The 24,225-nt window shown below is 38.3% G+C and overlaps 1 protein-coding gene across 2 annotated transcripts in view; it reads right to left on the bottom strand.

Annotated features, from left to right (window-relative positions):
- ATP2C1 (ATPase secretory pathway Ca2+ transporting 1) overlaps nucleotides 1-23,641 on the bottom strand; it is a 54,164-nt gene extending 30,523 nt beyond the window's left edge. Inside the window, exons 1-8 of one of the 2 annotated variants that reach the window (XM_059818725.1) lie at nucleotides 23,492-23,641; nucleotides 22,851-23,001; nucleotides 7,993-8,103; nucleotides 6,949-7,065; nucleotides 5,664-5,753; nucleotides 2,852-2,887; nucleotides 1,870-1,931; nucleotides 1,393-1,501 (exon numbers count right to left, since the gene is read on the bottom strand). In XM_059818725.1, coding sequence (XP_059674708.1) covers nucleotides 1,393-1,501; nucleotides 1,870-1,931; nucleotides 2,852-2,887; nucleotides 5,664-5,753; nucleotides 6,949-7,065; nucleotides 7,993-8,103; nucleotides 22,851-22,856 — 531 coding nt within the window. In that variant the 5' untranslated portion in view covers nucleotides 22,857-23,001; nucleotides 23,492-23,641. Of the gene's footprint in view, nucleotides 1-1,392; nucleotides 1,502-1,869; nucleotides 1,932-2,851; nucleotides 2,888-5,663; nucleotides 5,754-6,948; nucleotides 7,066-7,992; nucleotides 8,104-22,850; nucleotides 23,002-23,491 lie in introns of those variants that run through there. The other variant, XM_009809334.2, reaches the window with a different exon arrangement.
- Nucleotides 23,642-24,225: the final 584 nt, after the last annotated feature.

Genomic DNA, 24,225 nt, shown 5'->3' with positions numbered 1-24,225 from the left:
CAGAAAACTTAGGCCAGAAAAGTCTTCAAATACGTTTCCAAAAAGGAGATTGCTCCCACAAGAGTAGACAGGTGAAGAAACTTCTCACATATATGAAAGGCTTCAGAAAGTAAACAGTGCCTAATTACCATTTCTACAATTTTCTAGGACAGCATCAATCAGAATATGCTGAAGAGATCTAGTTCCTTATCTAAAAAGATGATGTGCATTTAATTTGTTTTCAAGCCCACCACACCATAACAATGCCCAGTAGAGACAATATGAAAACAAGATTACATGCTCTTATTTTCAAATGATCTGCAAGAGTAGTTGAGATAAGGATGGCACAAATTTTCATCTGGTGTAGGGCTACACACAGCTGAGAAACTTCTAATACCTTTTGTAAGCGGCCCAAGCATGCTGCTATCATAGCATGCTATAAGCTTATAAAGCAAGAAAGTAGATTCTGCTGCAACAGCAGTTTCATACCAATGCAGAGACTATACAGTTGCTGAGGGAAGAAGAAACTGTTCACAGTCACAAAAATCAAACCCACGCAAGTACTAACCACACTATAGGTGCTAACAGAATATCCAGACAAATTTCTCAAGAGCGCCACAAATTTGTCTCAAACTAGCTCATTTAGGCTTTGTCTATAAAATGAGCACTGATTAATTGAGTATCAACAATGGATATACTGGATATACAGCTCATCATACCCAGAAATTAACATGATAGGTAGCCCAGATATTGGGCAACCTGCAGATGCCCAATCTGACAGAAAAGTAACATGACACTATTCAACCAAAAGCATCAGGATGAATATATATACACTCCACTTCATTTTTAGAGAATCTGCAAGTACTATTATAGTGCTATTGCTTCAACTCAAGCACTTCCAGCAGGGCTAATATTATGAATCAAATATTTAGTAAACTAGAAGATATAACAACACACACTGATGAAAATGTCAGAGAGAAAAGATTACACTGGCACAATTTCACTTTTTTTTTTAATATTCCATTATCAAAGAACACTGAAAGATTAATGCAAATAAAGACTTGAAATCACCTCCACCAGCTGCCAAAATATCTTATAATTCAGACTGAAACCAATTATTTTACAGCTTGTTTAACACTGAGAAAAAGTACTCAACTAAAATGTTCAAGAATGCATTACTACATAAAACTGGACAATTCTTTCTTTTCATGTCCTATAATCAGAAATTACATATATTGTTAAGAATGCACAATTACATTTGGGAACTGAATAATTTCAAACTTTCTACCTAGACAGTTGTGAATTCCAAAAGATAACACTTATTGCACTTCAGTATTCAGTGGCTATCTTCCTTTCCCCTCTGTTCCACAAAAAGAAGAGTTATTAAATATTAAAGCAGTATTACGTATATACCTCAAATAATCGTAGATCAGCCGGGACTCTGTCTCCAACTGACAGGCAGACTGTATCACCTGGGACTAAATCTCTTGCAAGTGTATGTTCCACCCTACCTTCTCGTACACTGTAGGTAAACACATGAAGAGTGTAAGAACACCTTTTCTGGCATTTTGTCAAATAAAAGCATTCATGCTGTTGACTATACATTGCAGCTTTACTGGTTTCAGCAAAATATTGTTTCTGTTTCACTGCTTGTTTCTTAGAAGTTACACATCAGTAATATCATCTGAAGTGATCAGAGGGGCAACAACGCGGAGTAATTTTTTAGCCCATACAACAGTCTTTAAAATTAGCAAAAGCAAAGCACGCTATGTGTCAGCATAACAGCTTGGTATAAAGGCATTAAGTTCAGTAAAACCTTTTTCATTTACTCATTTCAGATTGAATTTAATATGACTTAATTTAGAACTGAAAGGACAAAAAATTCCGTACCAATGGCATTCTGGAGGCACAAGTTTACTAAGCTCTTCAAGAGATTTTTCTGACCTGTACTCCTGCAGAGAAGTTTTTAAAAAAAAACAGATATTTTTAAAACAGGCAAAAGTTAAACAACAAAAAGATATATCTACATGTACTGAAATTCATCTTATTAGTAAAGTGGTATTAAAGTAATATTCCAAATAATCAGATAAGAGGTGCCGTTCAACAATTATATATTAGATACTTTAAAAAGCAAATATGGTCCAAACACTGAAAAATTTACAGATTTAAAGGATTTGCCTACATGCATTTCTTCTGAAAGAATAGCAGAGGTCCTTTGCATTTTCCTTCAACATCTTCAAGGCTTTGTAATACTTGCAGTAAAGTTTCTAAACTCAGGGATCAGACACATGATTAAGTTCTACAGTTTAACAAGTTATTACCAAAAATACTGTGTTCATGCTCCAGAAGAAACTAAGGTATTACAACTCATCTCTAACTCAATAAACAGATTACAGAATTAAGGTAAACAAAGATATAGAGCACAAACACAAAACAATTTTGGTTTAGGCACACACTGAGTAAAGCTGGGTATTTACAGAATGAAAATTTTTTTATGACTTAGAAAATTACTAAAAGATAAACTATTATTTTCTGTAAAATTTCTGGAAAAAATTGAAGCCACAGCTACATTTTCAAAATCTGTTTTATATGAAGTGAAATATTTAAAAGTACTTCAACACTGTTTATTCTGAGTGCTTCTTTACAAGTAGTCTTTTATGGCTAAGTATAATACCCATATAGATGCATAAATATCAATGTAGTTAAAGCAGGACAGATCATGCACTTTAGAAAAGGCAAAAGACTTGGATGAAAGCACAGAGCTCTTTACTCAACCATTCCCGGCACAATGCATCAAGAACACTATTTCAGTCTTACAAATAGAAGAGTTTACATAAAAGCAATAATCTTATTTGGATAACAGCTGCCTTACCTGAACAAAGGCAACCGTAACAACAATGAGTATTGCCTGCAAGAAGACAGAAGTAAGATAAAAGAATTCCAAATGGCCATGAAAGTAAGTGATGATATTTGGTTTTGCTCAGCCATAGTTGTTACTACATGTTAACAATATGATTTGGAAAAACTTTCTCATGCTCAAAATTACTCGGTATCCCTTAGGTCTGTTATAAAAGTGATGCCATTATATATTTACATCTGCTTTAGTGATATCCAAGAACTCAATAACCTGATTTTACTAAAAACAAGATTAATAACTAGATAGCAATTTTGAAGAAAAACTTCCTCTGCTCCGTGTTTCTAAAGAGTGAGCAAGAGACAGCAGTGGAGAGAGACCATGACACAAACAGAAGAATCGGTTTGAATGAAGTTTGAATGGTGTTCTCTGTGAACAGAACAAAGGTTAAAGGAATGACGTGTTAACTGCTACAAAACATCACAGATGTGATTTAATTCAAATAACCAGGTAACAGAAAGACTAAGAATAAACTGAAGACTAGAGATAGAAGTAGCAAGCTGAAGAACAGATCTGGAGCCATAAAATATCCCAGCAAAGAGAACAAGAGGAGGATGAGACTCAGAAGCTCTGCCCAAGACTCCCAACGAGTGAGACAGGACATTGAGTACACCCCAAACAGCCAAGATACCAGAGATTCCAAACAAAAAAGCTAAAAAACAAAAAAATTGCTTACAAGGAATAATCCAAGATAAGTACTAAGGCCTCAATAGGAAGCCTTCACAGTCCCCCATATCACACACAATTCTGGTCACAAAACTTCAATATAAACATCATAGGGCTTGTAAGCATGTGATGTGAAAGTGAGTGAATGAAATCTTTTACATGAAGTAACAAAGATCACTCTTGTGTAAAGTAAGTATCATCTTCCCCCCTTCAATACACTCTCAAATTGAGTTTTGTTACATTAACTGAATTTGTTACTCAAATTGAGTTGTTACACTGATTTCTTACAGAACCGTAACACAACATCCATTAATTAAGCCTTTAAAGTACATAGTGTAACTACTAAAAAATAACCAAGATATTACCATTTTGCAAGAGAAAAACTTTCTCAAAGAACTCTTAACTAAATCAAGTAAGTCTGCCTTATTTGTGATACTGACGTTAGCCTCACCAACGGAATATTAGTAAATAACTATATATATTCCATCTTTCCATGGAGTATTTCCACCACAGCTACACATGTTTCTTTTGGAGGCAATATTATCTTCTACAGTTCATGCTACCTGACAGAGCTTTGCATTCCTAGCCTCACATCAGTCTCTCGACTTGTGTCTACATGCAGTGGCTTGCATCAAGAAGCCAATACCCTCCAAAGGGGAAAAGGTATGTAATTATTTTTTTTTTTAATTTTCGTCAGTTCCCAGTCCAGATCAAAAATCTTTACAATACATTTGTGTCAGCAGAGCTAAAAAGATGGCAAAAGCTGCTCAAGCCAACTTTGCCACCGAAAGAAATACATGTCATTGATATTTAGCAGCAAATTAGTTTTGTTGCTAAGGCTCTGAGCACAAATAGACAGTCACAGAAAAATTGCACTATCATCTGAAAATGAAGCAAAATAAATGTTCATTAGGTGAAAAAAGTGGGCATTAATAACAAGACTAAATGGTAGGTTAGTCAGAAGTTAGAAAAACCTATTGATGAACTTTAACTCAAGCACACTTTTCCTCCATATTTAGGACACCTTCACAACATTCACAAGGCTATTAAAGATACCTTCTCAGGTTGTAGCACAGAATGCAGAAATTTATATTCCCTTACACTAATTGCCCTGTTCTAGTCCCATTGCCTTGATCAAGAGGGTTAGGAAACAGACTTAAGGGCACTAACCAAGGAAAAAAAAACCCACGAAATAATTCAACTTTCAGACACAACAATTAAATACATTTCATAATACAATAATTTACCTAAATTCAACTTATGAACACAACAGACCATTCCAAACTAACACTATACTCAAATTCACAATTGCATGCTTTCTCTTAAAGAAGCCATATAGTTTATCTTCCAAAGAAAACTGTTCTTTCTAGAGAATTAGAGGGATCAGGAGCAAATCTCCAGTTACCTTGAGTTAATTACAAAAGTAAAACTCAAAGAGAGTGCAGAGGTCAGCCAAGACAAAAAACAGCTAGAATTTGCCTCTGATCATATAGAAATCCTGATTCTCAGTTATTGCTGATCACCCCAAAAAGGTCAAAGGGATTATAATTTTCTCCTCTGTGTCATTTGCAACGACCAATGTTTATATTTGCTCACTAGTTTAGCACCCTATTTAACTGCAAACTTCTACAAAAATTCATTATTTCAGCTTCTATCTTCCTTCTGCTATTTCTAGAGAGGTTCAGGTTACATTTCTTTTTCATGTTTTAAAAGATTACCTCTTTCAAGTCAATTCACAGAAGGCCTATGTTGGTTTCAATTTAAAATTAGAGCATAATTTAAGGTAAAAATTACATAGAAGACACCAAAAGTTGCTCCTCTGAACAAATGCCTAAAGACAGGCGTTTCAACCAATGAAAGAGTAACGATACAAGATGCAGCCAGATAATTATTCGTTGACGTATTTTGGTATGTACTATTGCTATCAGTCAGGAAAAAAGAAATCCAGTAACAAACTTGACAGATTTACTGACGGCATACAAATCACATTCATTAACTAGAATCAAGTGATCCGATCCCACATTGGCATTCACGAGATGTTGGAAGTACATGTGGTCACATGCTCTGAAGTACTATCAAAGAAGATAAAATTTAAGTTCCTTACCACAGTGATACTGACAGCATCATCAAACTGATGCATTAAAACACTGATGACTGCAGATGCCAGGAGAAGCATAATAAGAGGATTTTTAAACTGAAATGAAACAGAACAGTAATTCAGCAATACTCTTGACAGAAAGACCATTTTATCTACCCCTCAAAGCACATCTGATCTATTTTTGAAACATACTATTCTATAATTAAAATATTTCTAACCTACCGGTGCAAACAAAATCTGACTCTGTACAGTTCAGATTTTCCTTGAGGGTTTTTTTTTAAGTATCAAAGACCTTGAATGGAGTGTATTCAATACATAGCATATATATGTATCTTAATAAAGCCTACCTAAAATAGACTTGGTTAACATGCTTTAGAAGTATTCTGATGCATCTGACTAATTTGACACTACACATTGGAAAACAAAGCATTAATGTCAGAGGACACCTAGTATGTGATGATGTTCCCACTGCTATCATCAGCAGAGTACTGAATATCTTTTTAGTCACTCCCAAGTAAAGCAGTTTCTCTAGAATTAACCATCTATTACTTTAAGGTTTAGTCTAGAACTTAACTGCACTGCTGCTCAGACAAGATGCAGGAAACATTGACCGAAATGTTTAACATTAAAAATTCATCAGAAAAATCTTCTGTGTGAAAAGTTACTGTAAATAGCTTCTGTAGCTGGGTGGCGGGGGAGGGCGGGAGGAAGTAGTGACACTTCCACACCATTTTGAGAAGCTGCATGAGCTCGTATATATACATAACAAATCACAATGATAGGAAAAAATTCACACTTGACTTCTGCCAGTTCTGCTTAACAGCAGGATCAAGGTTGGCCCCACCCCTACCCTCAGTTCAAAGGCAGCAGGTTTGCTTTTTAAAATTTCCTTTGTCTATTAAGTTATTCATACTTCATGTTCCATTTAAATGTTCACCAGTCATATGCATTTGTGTCTGACCTTAGTGCAATTCATGCTCAAGTCTTTGCCTACAGGGAACTTTATTCTGCTTCTCCAGCCCTCAGGCTAGTTATGTATGGTGCCCTTTGGCTAGTTATGAACATACATTCAAGAACAAGTCATGTAATTAAAAACACTGGCATATACCTAAATTGAAAAGGCTTTTCAATAGGTAAATCAGATATAAATTGTAGAAGTTGCAATTTCCTATTCTACTAGAGTTTCCTCACTTTTATCAGAACATGTTCATGAACACGAAAGCTAAGTAATAAAGAGCAAAACTACAGAGAAGCATTAAAACCAAAAAGCAGAAAGGACAAAAATCTTAACCTGGGAAATATATTTCTTCCACAGTGGTTCATCTTCACTAATATCAAATTCATTCCATCCATGGAATGCCCGTCTATGACAAACTTCACAGTTTTTTAAGCCATTCTGAAGATTAGCCTATTAAAATATGCAAATAACAACACAATCAGCAATTACACCGATAAGCTAGACTTCAAAATAAATTCCAACCCCAAAATACATAGCCTTAGATTATAAAAATTTGGCCAACATCAGAAAGACAAGCTTGGTACTAATGTTTGTATGACAATAAAAGCTAACTCACCACTACTTTAAAACTCAATTTGACAGTACTTAAGAGTACTTCAACAAAAATTCACGTAAGAGCTACAGAAGCAGATGCTGTTTCACATCCCTACATGATTGTTGATCTTCCCTGTAGAAAACTCTTCAGCAAGCCAAACAATGGGCATAGTTCAGACTTTTGATGATTATGTCAGGAGTTCAGTTACTCAGCCAAATGACAGAGCAACAGCTTCTAAGTCTTAAGTTGTCAGTCACCAACATTTATCATGGTGTACTCCTCAAGCAGTCAAGCATACAGAAAATGAAAAAAATACCATCTATCACAAAAATTAACCCAGATTCAATGGTTCATAAATCTGTCAATGGGTAGCTTTCTCAATCCTGTTCCTCCACTTGAAATGGAGGCTACGAAAATAAAGGACATTAAGGATTCCTTAGAGAAATGGAAGCAACAGCTATGAAAAACAGAACAGAATTATAGGAAGATTGAGTCCAGGAGTTTTATTAACAAAAAGCAATCTTCAAAGCATACAGAAATCTGACCATTTTCAAGTTGAATCTCATCTCTCTCTCCAAAAACCCGATTTTTTTGAAAATGGTAGAGATTAGAGCATTTCAAGGAACAATTTGAAATCAACATGTTTTTAGAAGTAGACAATAGTTAATATCAAACTGCATAATAATGCATAGTCTTTCAATTACAAGATGTGTCCTTAAGAAATATCAAACTTATTGTTTGGTAACATCGATGCATTCTTAAGAGATGCAAAAATCACTTACTTGCAGAATGCTTGCGACTTCATCAACTGGCAACTCACTTGCTTTTTTTGAAGACAGTACAGGAATCATTGTCTCATTGTCACCATCAGGGATTTTTTGAAGACGTGCAACCTAAGAAACAAAACCGAATTCTGAAGGGAAGGGGAGCACTAACATTTCATTTCAAACAACACATAGCAGAGCAATACAGTATTAATGCCATTAAAAGGTAGTTTTTGATAACGATTTGCACTTTAAAAAGAAAAAAATCTACAATTCAGCTTATTTTCATGCAGTACCATCTGCAATAATAAAAGAAAACACTGGACATGCAACCGAGAAGACTAATTTCTGTAACAATGTGTTAAGTAATGACAAAGATCCTAACATTTAAATGTATTCATAATCCTTTAGCTCACTATCATCAATACCTGGTCAGAAAGTAATCACTCCAGATAATTTCACTCCCTGCCCCTACTTTCTACTTATTAATGAAGGTGGTCTAAGCAGGCTTATTTACATTTTCTTGTACACCGAGAAAGGAGAAACAATATTAAGAAAACCTCAAACAAGAGCACAGATGCAAGTCATAAAACTTGACTACAGTACAAAAGCTTCAAATCAACACTATAAAAAGCAATGTTTTCCTGTAATTTTAGGAAGTTAAAATTTTGTGATCTGCAGAATAGAGCAACAGCAACATTGATTGCACAGCTGAGTACTGCTTTGATATTTAGTGAAGCTTTAGAGTTTCTGAATTCTTGCTTATTAAATGAGAGGCTGGAGTGATACTCTTTCTTCCTTCTCACTATCTTACTGCACCCACAATTAATATCTCATGCATCTTGCCATGCACACATCCCCCCTCCATTAACTGGAAGACACCTGCCATGCAAATACACACACCACAGAAATGGTCTTCCCATTATACTTGCACAGAATTTGAATAGGCAGTTTTATGCTTTTATAATCTCCTCTATGGATGCTGAGACTTAAAATATAAGTTAATGTGTTGTCATCTTAAAGTACCTTATAAGATTCCGGCATTTTTATGCCCTAAAAAAGGTATGACAATCTTCATTTTCTATACTTCACGCTGTTTGCCACGTAGCCAAATATGATAGACGAGATGAATTCAAGTCAATATTTGTTCTTCTAGCTGCTTACCTAAATGGACTACACAGACTTCATCCCAGGGGCCCAAAGGAACAATGAACAAAGGTGAAAGTGCTACAGTTGGAACTCACATGCTTTCTCTTTCAAGCAAAACCCTTCAAAACTCTCTACACTTGCCATGTAGTTCCTAGTGAAACAGTAAACCAACAAGACTTGCTCCTTCACTGTAATTATAAGAAAGCAGGTTTAGAGACTAAGATGAGAAACAGGATGATATGGGGTGCAGGTTTGAGCTCTCGGGCAGGGGGGTGGCAGACAAAAGAACTGCACCTTAACAATGTGTTTACTGGCCTCCAAAAAGGGGGAACCCCTTGGACCCCACTCAACTTTTGCAGCCTGAAGCCAGCGGGACTGAGCAGCTGGGCTGCTAGAGTGCAGCTCAGCAAGGGCCAAGAATGGAAGCTCAGCTACACTCTGCCACACTGCCACTCCAGTTCTCATATTTCATTCCACCAAAAGAGCTTTGTTTTGTTCTTTACTACCCTTTTAATGATGCATTTACGCAAAGACCAGAATTGGAATGTCTGTGGCCAAATTTTTTAGAGTATTACAAAATACATGACTTAAAATATGCTTTAGCATTGGTTAGGTACTTACTGAAACCTTAAGTATATACACTGATGTAAGTCTTCTTTAAAAATGATGGTGAAAACACATTATTATACACTATAAATTTATACATTTACAAAAATCATCTAGCAAGTTATCATTTCCAAATACCTTTACATGTTTCAAATTAAACAAGAAATTGATTCAAAAAATATTTCACCCATGGTTCAACAAAATAACAGATTTTTCTCTCTCAACATATGTATATTTGAAGCATTTTAAAAGAACTATTACTTTCAACATCAGAAGAAAAGCAAAATCATGAGTATAATTCTATTCCTAACAAGGGGTCTTTTTACAAAACCCAATGCTAACAAGCCCTTACACTAACAAGGTTACACTATTCTGGACCAGAGGGACAAACATTTGCTCCATAGTTTAAGGCTTCTCACAGAACACAGCATCGTAAGACTCACTCTACAAAACAGAACTATTACTAAAGCAACTTAAGCTGACCACAACAGCAGCAGAATGGCAGGTATTTCAGTTAGGAAGAATACAACCATTGTAACCCTAAGCCTTACAAAATACTCTTGGGTATATACAAGTTCATTTCCCTAAGACTTCATCATGGGAAGTGACACATCATTGTGACCACTCAGTCTTCCGTGCAGTCAGACAGCCTTTAAGTGTACCACCACTTTTACCAGCATCCATGAAGCACTTGACACTCACAAGTCCCTAGGAAGAAACATTCTCATTCAAATTCACCTATTCTGCAATTAAGAAGACACCCAGTTACAGCTGCTGTTAATATTGGTTTGTACACGTAGGCTTAAGTTAAATCACTTCAATTCTCAGGAAATTGCCATTGGAGATGATGACTTTTCATACTTTAAATGGCTATACTTAATTTTCTTTCCATTTTAACCTTACTTCTGTTTCAGTTTTCTTGGACCACACTCTTTTCTAAACCAAACATTCACCCAGAATTTTGCCACAATCTCCTCTCTTTGATAAAACACCCTACCGAATTACTAGCTCATGTTCTTTCCTTAAAGTTTTCCCATCCTAAGTAAGAGCTTTTGATTTTTATTGAAAATAGATACCACATTCATGGTAGTAGCTACCAAACACCAGTTTAGGGCTGAAAACCATTAAGCCTAAGTGCTGTTTCAAAACAAACACACAAACATATGACTTTGACCGAGATGACGCCACATTCTCAACAAAAATGCTGAGCAACCAAGCTTTCCCAGTAAGAGTAGGCAGAAGTGAACTGACAGCCATTACAAATTTTAGTGCTGAGAAGAATCTTTTTCCCTATACCAACTGACATGGCTGCTAAACACAAATAACTATTCCAAAAAAAGGATACATAACTGATAATTTCCCTAATATTATCAATTAGGACTTCAGAAAGTCTAATAACAAGCTTTTTAAGGATATTCTAAGAAGTCAAATATCCTTAAACAGAAATGTTTAAGTACTCCCAGAGATCAGGCTTTTCAAATAAATCTTTATTAACACAGAACTGTGCTACAACAAAGCCTATTTTGACAACCTTTTTGTGACAGACTTAAAAAGGCATTGATTTTAAATGTGTGTTTCATTCATATTATCTCCCACTTTCATGAAGAATACTGTACTGTAAGCAGTGAAAAAATCTACAGAGAAAATCCGGTATAGGATTAGAAAAACAAAGGCTCAGAAGGTCTTTTAATAGCCAGCTCCCTTCTCCAGAGCTAAATTACATATCGTAAGACAATTCTGGATGGAGTCTCATCTAATTTCTCAAAAACCTTTACAATCTATGTAGATTACCCTACACTTGTAGTTCAGAAGAGAACAGTTTCAAATATCTAACACTGTGCTACCAACTAAATTCAATTGCTTAGCCAATGAGAAACTGATCACTGTTCCCTTCATCACTACCTTTCAAAATATAAAATGCATTACACCAACAAATTCCGGTCCAAAAAATAGTTAGAAAAAGTGCTTGCTATCTGCTGGAACACAATAACTATATTTAAAGCAAATAATTTTGCCTTTACTATGCATTACACTTCCACAAAGCAAGAGAAATATTACTTATTCAATACTGTTGGCAAATGCTCTACAGTCCTTTGCACTGCTGCCCAGATCTGAACACTGGAGATCTGGACTTCTGCAACACCTTTTAGCATATCCAGCAAAAGCTATCCCAAAAACCACAGTGTTCTATATTAAAGGAGTCATCCCACAAACAGTAAGATGTCTTCCCATCCTATACTGCAGTCAATTTTCAAGCATCTATCAGCTGATACCTTAAAACACTTCAGTACTTCATTCAGGCCAAGTCTTTATAAGGATAATTGGGCTAAGAAGTGATACTGGCCTATGCTGCTGTTATCAGATAGGCAGCACATAGAGAACCGCTGAAGCTTTTGGAGCTATTACTACAGCTTCCCATTCCCTGCTTGCAGCTAACTCTACCAAGGAACAAAGAAGCAGGATGCTAACTAACAAAAATAAATAGCTGCCACAGGAAGGACTTTTCTTGGACCACTTCCAATGTACACACCACCATTTCTAGACCAAGAAACATGCATCAATCATATGACCACAGAACTGTGACCAAAGGATGTTTATCAAAATTAATACAAATTATTCTGGAAAGCTTACACTACCAGAAATTCAGAGTTCCCTTCTGTTTTCTCTAAAGAAAAATCTAGTTAACCAGTTAACAGTAATGTGTTACTGCTTCTTCTTCCTCATACACTACAAAGTTCTGCCTACCGTCTTTCTACCATGACCGATACCAAGTACCAACAACCTACCTCTACCATTCTGTTTCTCAGCTTAGCAGGAACAGTCCATTATGAATCAGAAGGGCTCAGTGTCAGTGAGACACTTTTATAATTTTTTTTTTTTTAAAGGGGAAATTTTAGCTCTACTTCCTCAGAGAATGCAAATGGCAGGACCTACATTCACTGAGACTGGTCTAAAAATTTAGAACATTCTCATAGCAAAATCTATTTTTAGACAAACTTGCGACCAAAACGTTTTGGCTAATTAGCTAATAATAAAGTCCTGTAAAAGTTATGTCTTTTCCACTTGAAATGTTACATGCACCTGCTCAGGAACTGCACCTTTATTAATGAGATAAGGATATTAGCACATGTTGTCCAAGGGACACCTCAAAGTCCACATTCCAGACCTGACTGCTATTGGTGATTGATGAACCAGTACCGTGAGCAAAACCCCATAAGAGTACGAGCGAAGTCAGAGCAGACAAGATCTACAGTGTGCCATGATCTGACCAGAGATCCATCTCCAAAGCCCTATCATCTCAGGGTTCCCAGTATCAGAAAGGACATACGCTTTTATACCTTGCTATCACCTTTTCCAAGTTATTAATAGTGCCTTGCAAGTGTTTGTGCCTTTTTTATTGGGATCCCAAAAGAATCAGCACTTCCTCACGCACCATAAGAATTAGCTTCCATTTTCATCTACCTTCCCCACACTGAAAAAAAATGATAGTGTTCAACAAGATAATAAAAAGGTGTTTCACTGCATACAAAACAGATTGAAACTTACAAGCTTCTCATTTCCTGAATTTTCTGTATAATCAAACTATATGTGATGTACACTAGAAGTTTAGAAAGCTCAGATCCTACTATGCATATTCTTCTCCAGCTGTCTACAAATCAGAGCCAGGATGGCAGGTTTGGAGGAGTAACAACAGATAGATCAACTACTGTAGACATCAGTGCACATGGTAGCATAATAAAATGCCAAGCACTTACCTCCTCTGTACTGTCTGGCATCCTGAAAGTACACAGGGCTAGAGATCAACTAAATGTCAATGGGCATAGAGGCCTGAATCTCCATGGTGTGTGCACACAGACTTTGGAAACAATTCCTGCTAGGCAAAGATTCTTGGCTGTGAAAGGTATCTTTAAGGAAAAGACTCTATCCGGAATGGAAGTAGTCCTCTTTTCTGTCAGTTCCATCAGATATGAAGCATCAGTGCAAAGTCTTCTCCTACTCATTAGGACATGGTAGCTAGAGGTTTTAGAGATCCAGATCTTTAACTATCTTACTGTCCATCTTCAAACTCTACATTTAATTAGGTCATTGCTCAGCATCATGACTCTGATTCCAGAGTCACTTTCTAGCAATGATCTTAAAAGTATCTATTTCACTAGATGTTTCTACCATCTTTGCCTCCCCCATTTGTCTAGAAGGCAAGGTGCTCCTAGAACCTCAATACAGGTCCCAGCCAGAGAACAACGACCATGTGATGACAAGACACAGCAAAAATCCAAGCACAAAAAAGGCATTAGGCACATTCAATAGTTACAGTAAGTCCTAGACCAACTGCACACCCAGAAGCAAACCCTGGATGCATAGCAGGATTCTGGAAGCAGGACAGAGAAGAGCCCGCAGACCACTCTGGAACAAGCAATCCCCAACCTGGTTGTGACTGTGATGCAACTTCTACCATGTAATTCTGCCAGATCTTAACAAGAATTAAATCTCCAGAGAAATTCACCAGTTATGCTAATAAAAGAAGCAGGTAGAAGTAGCTGAGTGTGGTGCATACAAATTTAATAAAATAAATAAAAATCAGTGCAACCAAGTTCACAAACTATAAATGCAGGCAATCTACAAACTTACCTTGATTAAGTAAATTCCATTATTTAATGTCTTATTCTTGGCTTTTAAACTAATTTTTTGATGATGTGCAGAAAATTGGAAATTATATTCAGGAAGGCTTCATCTATACAGTCCGCATTGATATAGGTGTTTGTACCTCATATGTGATTAAATCACATTACTTGCTGTATTCTCAACTAGCAAGTTCTCCAATGAGTCTCAAAACCCTCTAAATTTAGATATGAAAAATACTCATATACTATGACTGACCAATAAACCCCTATATAACAGAAGGCTCAGAGGAGATGGGCAAGGGTGATGTGCCCATGAAGCTCAGGAAATAATGTAGGGTGTGACTAACCACAGCTGTTGCAAAGAGGCTAACTATACCTCAACACACTGGGGACTGGAGGGTGGCCTTTGCTTTGGATAAACAATTATGTGAATTGACTGGATCAACTGGTGGTGTAAGTGTTCCTCCCCGATTTCATCAAGAGAATGTGAATGTCTGAGTTAGCCAGACCAGCATAGGGGGGATGTGTATGTGGCTCAGCACAACATACGCACTGACCAACCAACAATATTTCAAAGACAGCAACAGGCTTGAGCTGGTTTCAACCCACATACTCCTTTCCAGCAACTGGGGAATGCCCAGCATCGTGATGGTGACCATATTCTAGAGACTGGTAATGGGAATCACACCAGTACTGCAATTGAACTGTGCATTGCAATTTGTATATTTTGCTAAGAGTAACTTACAAAATATACTTACAACATAGTACAAATGTATCATCCTGCTAAATCAGAAATCACATGTAACATCAAATATCTTCAGATACACACATTTGATATTAAACATTACACCCTCCATACATGGATTACCTAAAAGAACCTGGTCAGAGAGTATTATACTGTGACAAATACCTTTATGGGAGATAAAGAGCTTTCTTAGAGCAACAAGTGCCAACACTCATTCAATACAAACATCCACGACCAATTTGCAAAAAGAGTATTTTAGTTGCCACTGCAAAGAGCTGTCCCTTCCCAGCCCCAAAAGGCTGAAGTCTAATGACTAATGAGCCACTTGTTTTCTACCAGGCACTGTTTGCTCAGGAGAAGAAATACTTTTTTGAAAGCTTTGAAGTTACTGTCCACTGTCTTCATTTGAATGGACTCCTTTGGAAAAGTGTGATGATTTTTCACTTCTGGGGAAACTGCTGCAGCAGCCCTGTATTCTAGTATTCAAAGAAATTTGTTTCTATTCAACAGTATTTTAGTTTAAACATTTTACCAGGACTCCCCACATCAAAGAAAGTGCACACAGAGAAGTTCTGTCTCTAAAAAGCCAGAAGGAAAGAGAAACACTAATTTGTATTAATGAGTTCTCCTTGAAGAGTAATTTCTGTCCTGGGAGGTCACATAGTTTCAGCCCCTTGGTATTGTGTGTTATTCTGTAAGATTTTACAGAAAAAGGGCGATATTCAAAGTGGCACAGACACCACCCATTAACCAAAGAAACAAACTCCCAAATTATGAGAACAACCTGCTAAGCTGCCCCGTGAACCTGTAAAAAAACAACCTGCCTTGTATTTGAGTACTATTTCAGCAGTGCTTAGGACTTTAACTATAGCCAACCACCAGTCATAATGCAGAACTGTACTCCTTGGTACACAACACTTCTGCATTTCTGACCAACTAAGAAACAGTGATCTGCATAGTTGTACTGACCGTCTTGAATCTCAAGGTTTGCCCAATCTTAAAAAATTGTAAAATATTTGAAAGAGACCTACCCCCACCTCCATCTACTTCAGGCAATGTAATAAAGACTACGATGCTCCATTTAACATCCAACTTACTATCTCTACAGTAGTCTATGAAGCTCAAGAACTATTTTCAAGTACTAAAAATACTTAAGCACTAAAAATATCTTCTAAAAAAACACTTCTGAGAAACACGTCTTTACAACCTGAAATGCATCTTACTCTTTCAGGACATTTCACCATCTCTCCTTTAATTTAAAAAAAATAGAAAAGAAAGTAGGACATCTAGTTCAACTGAGGCTACCAGCACAACAGTAAAGCTGAGAAATTTTCTGTAATCGTAATATAGTCCATGTGGTTATCTTGCAAGCCTTGTGAATGGCAACTGCCCGTTCTCTAGCTAGAGAAAATATTTCACAAAAATCATACCTTAACCTGACTGCAGTGCTGTAGATTATAGGAGTAATGGCAACAAAGATTCAGGCTAAACCCCCAACACCATGTCTGTCCAAACCACCTTATTTTCCTTTCACCCATTTATGTAGTATACAGTTGAAACTTAAGAATGCCAAACATTCAAACTTTGTATTCAATTGCTCCATAAGATTTACCATTTAGAGCATTTCTATATACTCTGAAGGATGTACTATGATTAATTTAAAGCCTGGTTGCTGAAAGCCCTGAGGTGGCATCAGAGCTACCGAGAATCCATTGACAAACACACCAGACCAATCTATATTTGATAGGCCAAACTATTCAGTTTTGATTCTTCCCGTTCAAAAAAACTCCTTGAACACTGGAAAAGTCTGCTTGAACATTTCATACATTTGTCATTACTTATTAATCAGAAGAACAAAAAGATACAGAATCCTAAGCACACACTAAAATGATCAAATCAATGCTAATGCCTTGATGAAAGCAAAGTTTATGTATAATAGCACTGGGTCAGTTCAGAAACTCACCCCCGCAAGGAAGAGAGCATCAATGGCCATCTCGCCTGACTCCAAACAGCATATGCCTCTGTTTAAATCCTGATTCACATGAAGCCTTTTAGAAGTTGAAGGCCAAAAGACTTTCGGTCTAAATAGCAGCCATTTATCTTGCCAGAGAGTTGCTAACTTTCTAGAATAGAACATTTAAGCTTAGAAATAAGATCATATGGCTCCTCTCCAATACATTCTGCTTCTATCTCATAACACTTTGAAGTGCTGAGCTGCTCAAAATGAAGGACGGCACTTCAGCAGCAAACACTAATAAAGAATTTTAGCACCCTGTGATATACTACTAATGTATCCATGACATGTGCAGTCTTCAGGTGCCATATAACTGTATTAAGCAAAAACTCCAATAGAAATATTTGCTCAGTATTTATTTGTTTAAAATAATGAATGAGGTGCCAAGACCCAATTCTTGATTATATCCTTGACAGCTATGCAGTTACTTCATAATGTGACAAAATAAAATTCTAATTAAAAAAATCCCGAACTTACTGTTTACAACAGCTCTCAGGACCAAGCTAGTGTCAGTGCCAATTCAAATGCAAACATAACTCACTGCATAATTACTCTACTTATGGTAATAAGCTTTCTTATAATTAGCATCAAGAAAGCAGTAACATTGTATTCACCAAGCTTTTTTGTGAATTACGTATGCAGAAAGAAGCGCTGCAGAAAATTCATGACAAAAATATTTTAAAAGCCTTTGTAAAAGATTCTGTAGGCTGCATCTGCTAACCTATTATCCATTTTAACCCTTCTTACTGTTTAAAGTAGAATGTTTACAAAACAAACAACTAGAAACAGATGCTTGTCCCAAATTTATACCTTGATTATTGTATTTTATTTTCCTTTTCTTCTATGGATTGTAACTTTATCATTCCTTCTAGCTTCTACAAACCACACTGTAAATGCCAATTTTATCACCCAGTGTCAATTAGGCATCACCTGAACTCTTTCACCAACTCAAAAGCAGGTCTCAACTGAAATCTACTTATAACTTATTCCACTCTTGCAAAATTCCACCGTGATCTATGGGTGAGTTTATACTGAACTGAAGCTATGACTACATAAAGAAGTGAGTCAAGCTAACGGTCTGCTTATGCTAAAAGGAGAAGGTCTCACTGCTTTTTCCCCTCACTGTTTTCGACATTAACTGGATGCTTCATGAGCCCATTCAATTTACTAACTCAACAGAAAGCTGTCCAACACGGGGTAAGGGGAAAGAAGGGCTGGGCTAACCTTCTGCCTAGCTAACAAGCCAGGAGCACTCAACAATCATGACAGCCAACACAACACATACGGCAGGAACACAGCTGAAAGTAGGACCTTCTTTCAGCAGGAATGAGACCATTTCATTCAGTCCTACAGAAAAGCATCCCAAGATCACCAGACACTTACCAAACTCTTCACCAAAAAAGCAAGCGAAAAAGTTTCTCTTTTGTTAAATTAGCTACCCTGAGAATTGTCTGCATTTTCCTTACATCACTTTTTTCCTGACTCGCTAAGAAGAGATTACGCCATAGACTCCCCACATAAAAGAGTTACAAAGCTAGCAAAATAATAAATGTACATTCTATGATGTCTGAACTCAAGCAGATTCCATGTTAAACCACTTCTAGATTATTATAGATTAGCATTTCTGATTTATCTGCATGGGAAAAAAAGGGGAAAGGAAAGACTAAAAGTATCTAATGCTCCATGAACTAGTCAAACAATAGATTAAAAGATGACACTGTTCAATTAAAAAGGAAATCTACGTTCCTAGTGCAAGACAAGTGCTATGTTAACTTAGCAGTTATTTAAGTTACGAAAGCACTGTTAAAATATAGGAAGGTATCTACCAGATCTGGTCTTTAGTGAAGACTCTCCACTCTTTAACAAAAGAAAAAACCTCATCTCTCACCTTATCCTCCAAGTTAAACAGAAGAGATGTGACTTTTTTGCCAATATAAGTGTGAAGTATTGGGTTCTAATTTTCTGCAAGCTGCAGATGGTAAAAAACAGTAACCAATGAATATTAAAATTCCTCCTTCACCTATTAGTTTATTAAGAAATCATCTACATGTCAAAAGGAACGTGAATTGCTGTGATAACACACATTTCAGAATTTCTAACACTTTCCATCACAAATTCCATTCTGATTATTTTGGATATTACTTTCATGAAACAACTGATCATGGCACTCTGGAATAATTTAAATTGTTTTCAAGTCACTGCTGCCGCAGGCATCCCCTCCCCCTCTGTTTTCAGTTGCATGTACACACACTCCACCATTTGTCAGCATTTACAGCTGCGTAATCCATGATGAGCTAGTCCAGGGTGCTAACTCACTGCCCCCAAAAAAGAAAAATCTATTCACTGATCTTCAATCTGTTAGTTTAGGAACTAAGCCCATTTTTACCATCTAAGAACAACACCCATGAAACTGCACTTCCAGCATACAAACAACAAACAAAAATGATTCATTTGTCATCTCAGGATTATGTGAAGAATTAAAGCGTCTTTTTCAAAGAAAAAAAATTATTGACATACATCTCACTGTCCATCCAATTATCAAAATTATCCTGAAATTACTGCTGACAGACTATAGGCTGAAATTGACAGCCATCTTTGAAGATTAGCTGAAATTAACCAGGACTCAAAACAATGAAGATTAAGGAGTATTTCAGAATCACCACATGATGTTCTTATTACTTACAGTAAGTCTGGTCTGAGTTTTTGTACCAACCTTCTGCGTGATTTTGGGAAAGTCTTTTTGGTTTACAGGTAGGAAAATGTTACCCTGACCTCTTCTGTTAGGCACTTAATGATCAGAAAACAAATGCTACAGAAGGCCTTGGTAACAAAACAGCACTCCTATTTAACAACTTGTATTTGTAATCATAGTCTGTCGTTAGAGCCGAGAAGTTCAAAGTTGATGTAACCTAAACTGTGCTCTTTATTTTTCTACTAAAAGGCAGTCTTCTACAAGACAATCTTCAGTAGAACAAAGAACCTGTCACAATCTAAAAGATGGTGGTAAAAGAAACAAAAAAATTCAGACCAGAAAATGACTTAAAACAGCCCAAAGGCATCAATGGAGAGATCCAAACATTACAAAGCCCAGTTTGCGCTCAGAGTTATGTTTTGTCTAAACAGCTGCAAGTCCTCCTGATTGCCTACAGTTTAGGAAAAAGCTGCACTTATGGAAAGACATCACAAAATTCTATCTTTCCAAACAGAAATACAAACATCATTCCTCCAAGCCATACTTTTATTGAGCTAAGCAGAAGTCTTCCTATGATGGGAAATTCTCTTCCCCGTTACCATGAGACACATGAATTTTTGAGGAAGTTTAATCATCCCCTCACAAGAAACAGGAACCGCAAAGTCTTGGGACAAAACATTAACTAGCTTAGAGTAAACATACAATACTGCTTATGAAAACTGAATTAACACAGGAAAACATCAGTTTTCCAAACCATTTTATCACTTCCCAATCTTGAATATTCATCCAAATACTGGGGGGGGCGGGGGGCGCGGGAATCTGCCATCTCTTGCTCAGTATCCGAACTAAAGAGACCTTTCAAACAAACTTGCAAAACAAAAAAAAAACCCAACACTTTAAAGATATTCTAACTGTAATCTTTGTTCTACAAGATTCTTCAACTGCCTCCTGGAGAAAATATATTAAGAATCCTCTCAAGAGTGCTGAAAAGTTCCGATATGAAAGCTGCTAGTGTCTAGCTATCTCAAAATGTCAAATGGATAGAAAAAGAAGAGCTCAGAAATACCAAGAACATCAAAACAGAAAGTAGACAGTTGTAAATATACGTGCCTGTCCGGAGACTCAATTATGAGACAGGGGAGTGGAAAGAGTGGAGAGGAAGTAATTCAAATGTTGAGAACCAACTCAGTCTTTTTATTCATTATGAAGTTTAGCTTTCCTCCTACCCCCAGAAGCCTACTCCATTTTGAAAGCCCTCAACAAACCGTAGCATTTATTTCTGCCTTTGAAATACACATCTGATCATCTTTGATTCTTCCCATAGATAAAGCTTTTTTTTTATAAGTTACTTCTACCATACAAATATTACTAATTTTTGAACACAACTTATTTACTCCATAAGAAACTTAAGAAATTACACCTTTGTGCTACCAGCATTCAGGAGAATTAGAATGGGCCACACTATCATATGCAACTTGATTATAAACTACATCTATGATATACTATTTATTTGGTAATAGAACTAAAAGGCATTAAAAGTCTTTCTGTCATTTTGGTTTTGGCGCACACATGTCAGACAGCTACTTTTTTTTCCCCCCTCAAGTGTCTTTCTATTCAATGGCATTACATCCGCTTTGCTACCCCCGCCCCCAGCACTGCCGATTCAAATATCTTTTATTTGCAATGCACTGACTGAAATGCAAAAGCACTGACACTACTTCTACCAGCTATCTAGCCTCCCAAAACAAAGATCAATCTTCTAGACATGGTCCCCCACACTCCAAAATTCCTTCTACCTGACAAGTTCTGTGCTATTTATTACAAATATTCAGTTGGAAGACATGATCAATAGAATTAAGAAAATTCTAACATTATTTTAAAGTTAGAAAAGAGTTCTGAAATGCCAGATTATAATAAACTACATAGTTTTCAACATAGGTTAGACTTCACAATTTCTACAACTTTCCAGTCATGGAAGACAACCGTATTTCAAAACGGAACAATACCCAACCGTAGAAAATAATTTAGTGAGTCTACATCACAAACTCAATCCAGTTCTTCATTCAAGTCAAACTATTAAAAAAGCACCTCTCTTCAGAATGGGGTAGGAGGAAAAGGAGCTCCTATGCCTCACATAACAACCTAGAGCAAAGGAAATCCAGTAGCCACCTGAAAACATCCATCTAGTATCTTCAAACAATACTGATGGCATATGGGGAGTGGGACAAAACACAGTTATTTTCTTATACATACACAGTTATAAAAATAATACATTTCAGAGATTTTCAACATCCAGAGTCAAACAGAAAGGAGAAAAAAAAAAGGAAAAGAAAAAAAATTGGTGAAGCTCACAGTCACTATCACCAATGTAAAGAGGCTTTCAAGGTTCCCAGAGCATAAACTGAAGCCCAACATGGAAAAACTGGAATAACTCCCTGGATTAAGTCATTTCCAAACTAGACAAAAAAGAGAAAGCATAATAGAGGGACTTCTTTTGGTACACAGCCTTTACAACTTCACAGCAGATCTTCCAAGTGGTAGAACTCAAAACTTGAGTGCCACTTTTTAATTAAATACTGTCCAAGAGAGCAAAGTTAAGTCATTTTTAAGAACACAGAATATGCATAAAAATATAATTCTTCTCAATTTCACCCTGAAAGATAAATTTTAACAAAATCATATAATCTAAGCAAATACCAAGCAACTAATGCTCAGAAGCCCCTATCTAAATAAAATAAGGGATTTTTATTCCAAACACAGAGCACTAAAACACACAATAGATGTTTTGAATATCTGTCAAGACAGAATAAAATCTGTCGGATAATTAGTTCAACATGCAGCAGTATAAATAAGAAAAACGATGGTCCTACAATTCTCAAACTACAAAATGCTAATCAAAATTCTGACCACGAAATTAACACAGGAGAGCAACCCTGCAAAACCCTGGAACAGTAAAACATACACACGCACCAGTAAGAGTTGTCACCAAATTGCATGCAAAAATCCTCTTAGCTCCAATGAAGTCAGTGACTCTGATGAGACCTTTACCTTCATTTTCCATCGAAATTGTACTTGAGTCGATAGCTACAAAAGTCTTTAGCAACAGCAGCACTGGAGAGGGAGCTGAAAGGCGAAGAGAGAGATGCCCCAAGATCCCAGGCAATCACACTGCTCCCTTTGCCCCCACCTGCAGCAACATCTGCAAAAGAAACCAGCGCTAAAAGAGGGAAAAAAATGATAAAAAATAAAAAAAAACCCCAGCAGCCGAACCCCACAGGTCTCCACAGCCTTTCCACTCACGCCAGCGCGGAGCAGGCACACGCACACAGGGAGCCCGCAGAGCTGTCAGAGGCCACCAGGATTAGGATTAGTTGCCCAGCAGCTACAGCAACACAGCGCAGCGCCGCCGCCGCCGCCGCTTTCCCCCTCACCACAAGCGCCGCGAATAGCCCGGGGAGGGGCTCCGCACGGAATGAACGCCCCGCACCTAAAAATAAACCCTCACCCCAAGTAACCCCCCCCGCCCCCGCCCGCACCCCGTCTCCTCAGCGCCAGGCGGAAGGGGAGCTGGCGGAGGGCAGGAAAGCGGCGGCTCCCTGAAGCTCGGCGGCCCCGGCGCTGCCCGCGGCGACCCCCGCCCCGCAGCCCCCGCCGCGGCTCCCTCAGCCGCCCCGGCCCCGCCCGCTCACCCTGTGGCGCAGGCCGCCGCGGGAAGCAGGGGGGTGGTGGTGTGAAGGGGGAGAGAGGCGAAAGCGGCAGCTCCCTCACCGCCGCCTCGTCGCGCCTCTCACCTCCGTGGCTCGGGGCAGCAGCAGCGGCAGCACGGCCGCATCCCCGCTCCCTTCACTTCCGCGGGAGGCGCGAGCAGGCGAGAGGCAGCGGACGGGGCGGGGCGCGACAGCGGAAGGGCGTGCGGAGCCCCACCCTCCGCGCGCGCACGGGCGCCTGCGCCCCAAGAGGGGGCCGCCCGCTCCTCGCTGACAGCGGAGGGCGGGAGGACCTCGGAGCGGGGTCGGCCCTTACGTCACCCCCACCCGGCGCTGGTTGCGCGGGCGAAGAGGGCTTCGGCCACAGCGCGGGGGGAGCTTGGCAGGCTGCCGGGGCCCCACCGCAGCGCAGCGAGCCACATAAATAAACGCGTTTAAACGCCCCAGCCACTGTTGGGAGCTTTATGGGTGCCCCGCGTGCGGAGGCCTACGCTCCCGGTGCCCGCCTCCGCGGCGAGGTCTCGCCTCCCTGCCAGGGCAGAGAAAACGCGTTACCGTGAGGAAGATGGAGCCCCGAGCGGCCTGAAGAGTGACCGGCGCAGGCAGCCGGGGGGCACCGCTGCCCTCCGCAGCGCACTGGCCCGGGCTCTGGGTGAGGGCCCGCCGCCGACAAGCTTAGGAGCGCGGCCCGTGCCCTCGCCGGCCTGTGTGCCGGG

The sequence above is a fragment of the Gavia stellata genome, chromosome 6 (assembly GCF_030936135.1).
Source record: "Gavia stellata isolate bGavSte3 chromosome 6, bGavSte3.hap2, whole genome shotgun sequence".
NCBI classification, from domain to species: domain Eukaryota; kingdom Metazoa; phylum Chordata; class Aves; order Gaviiformes; family Gaviidae; genus Gavia; species Gavia stellata.
This window is presented reverse-complemented; position numbering and strand designations above follow the sequence as displayed.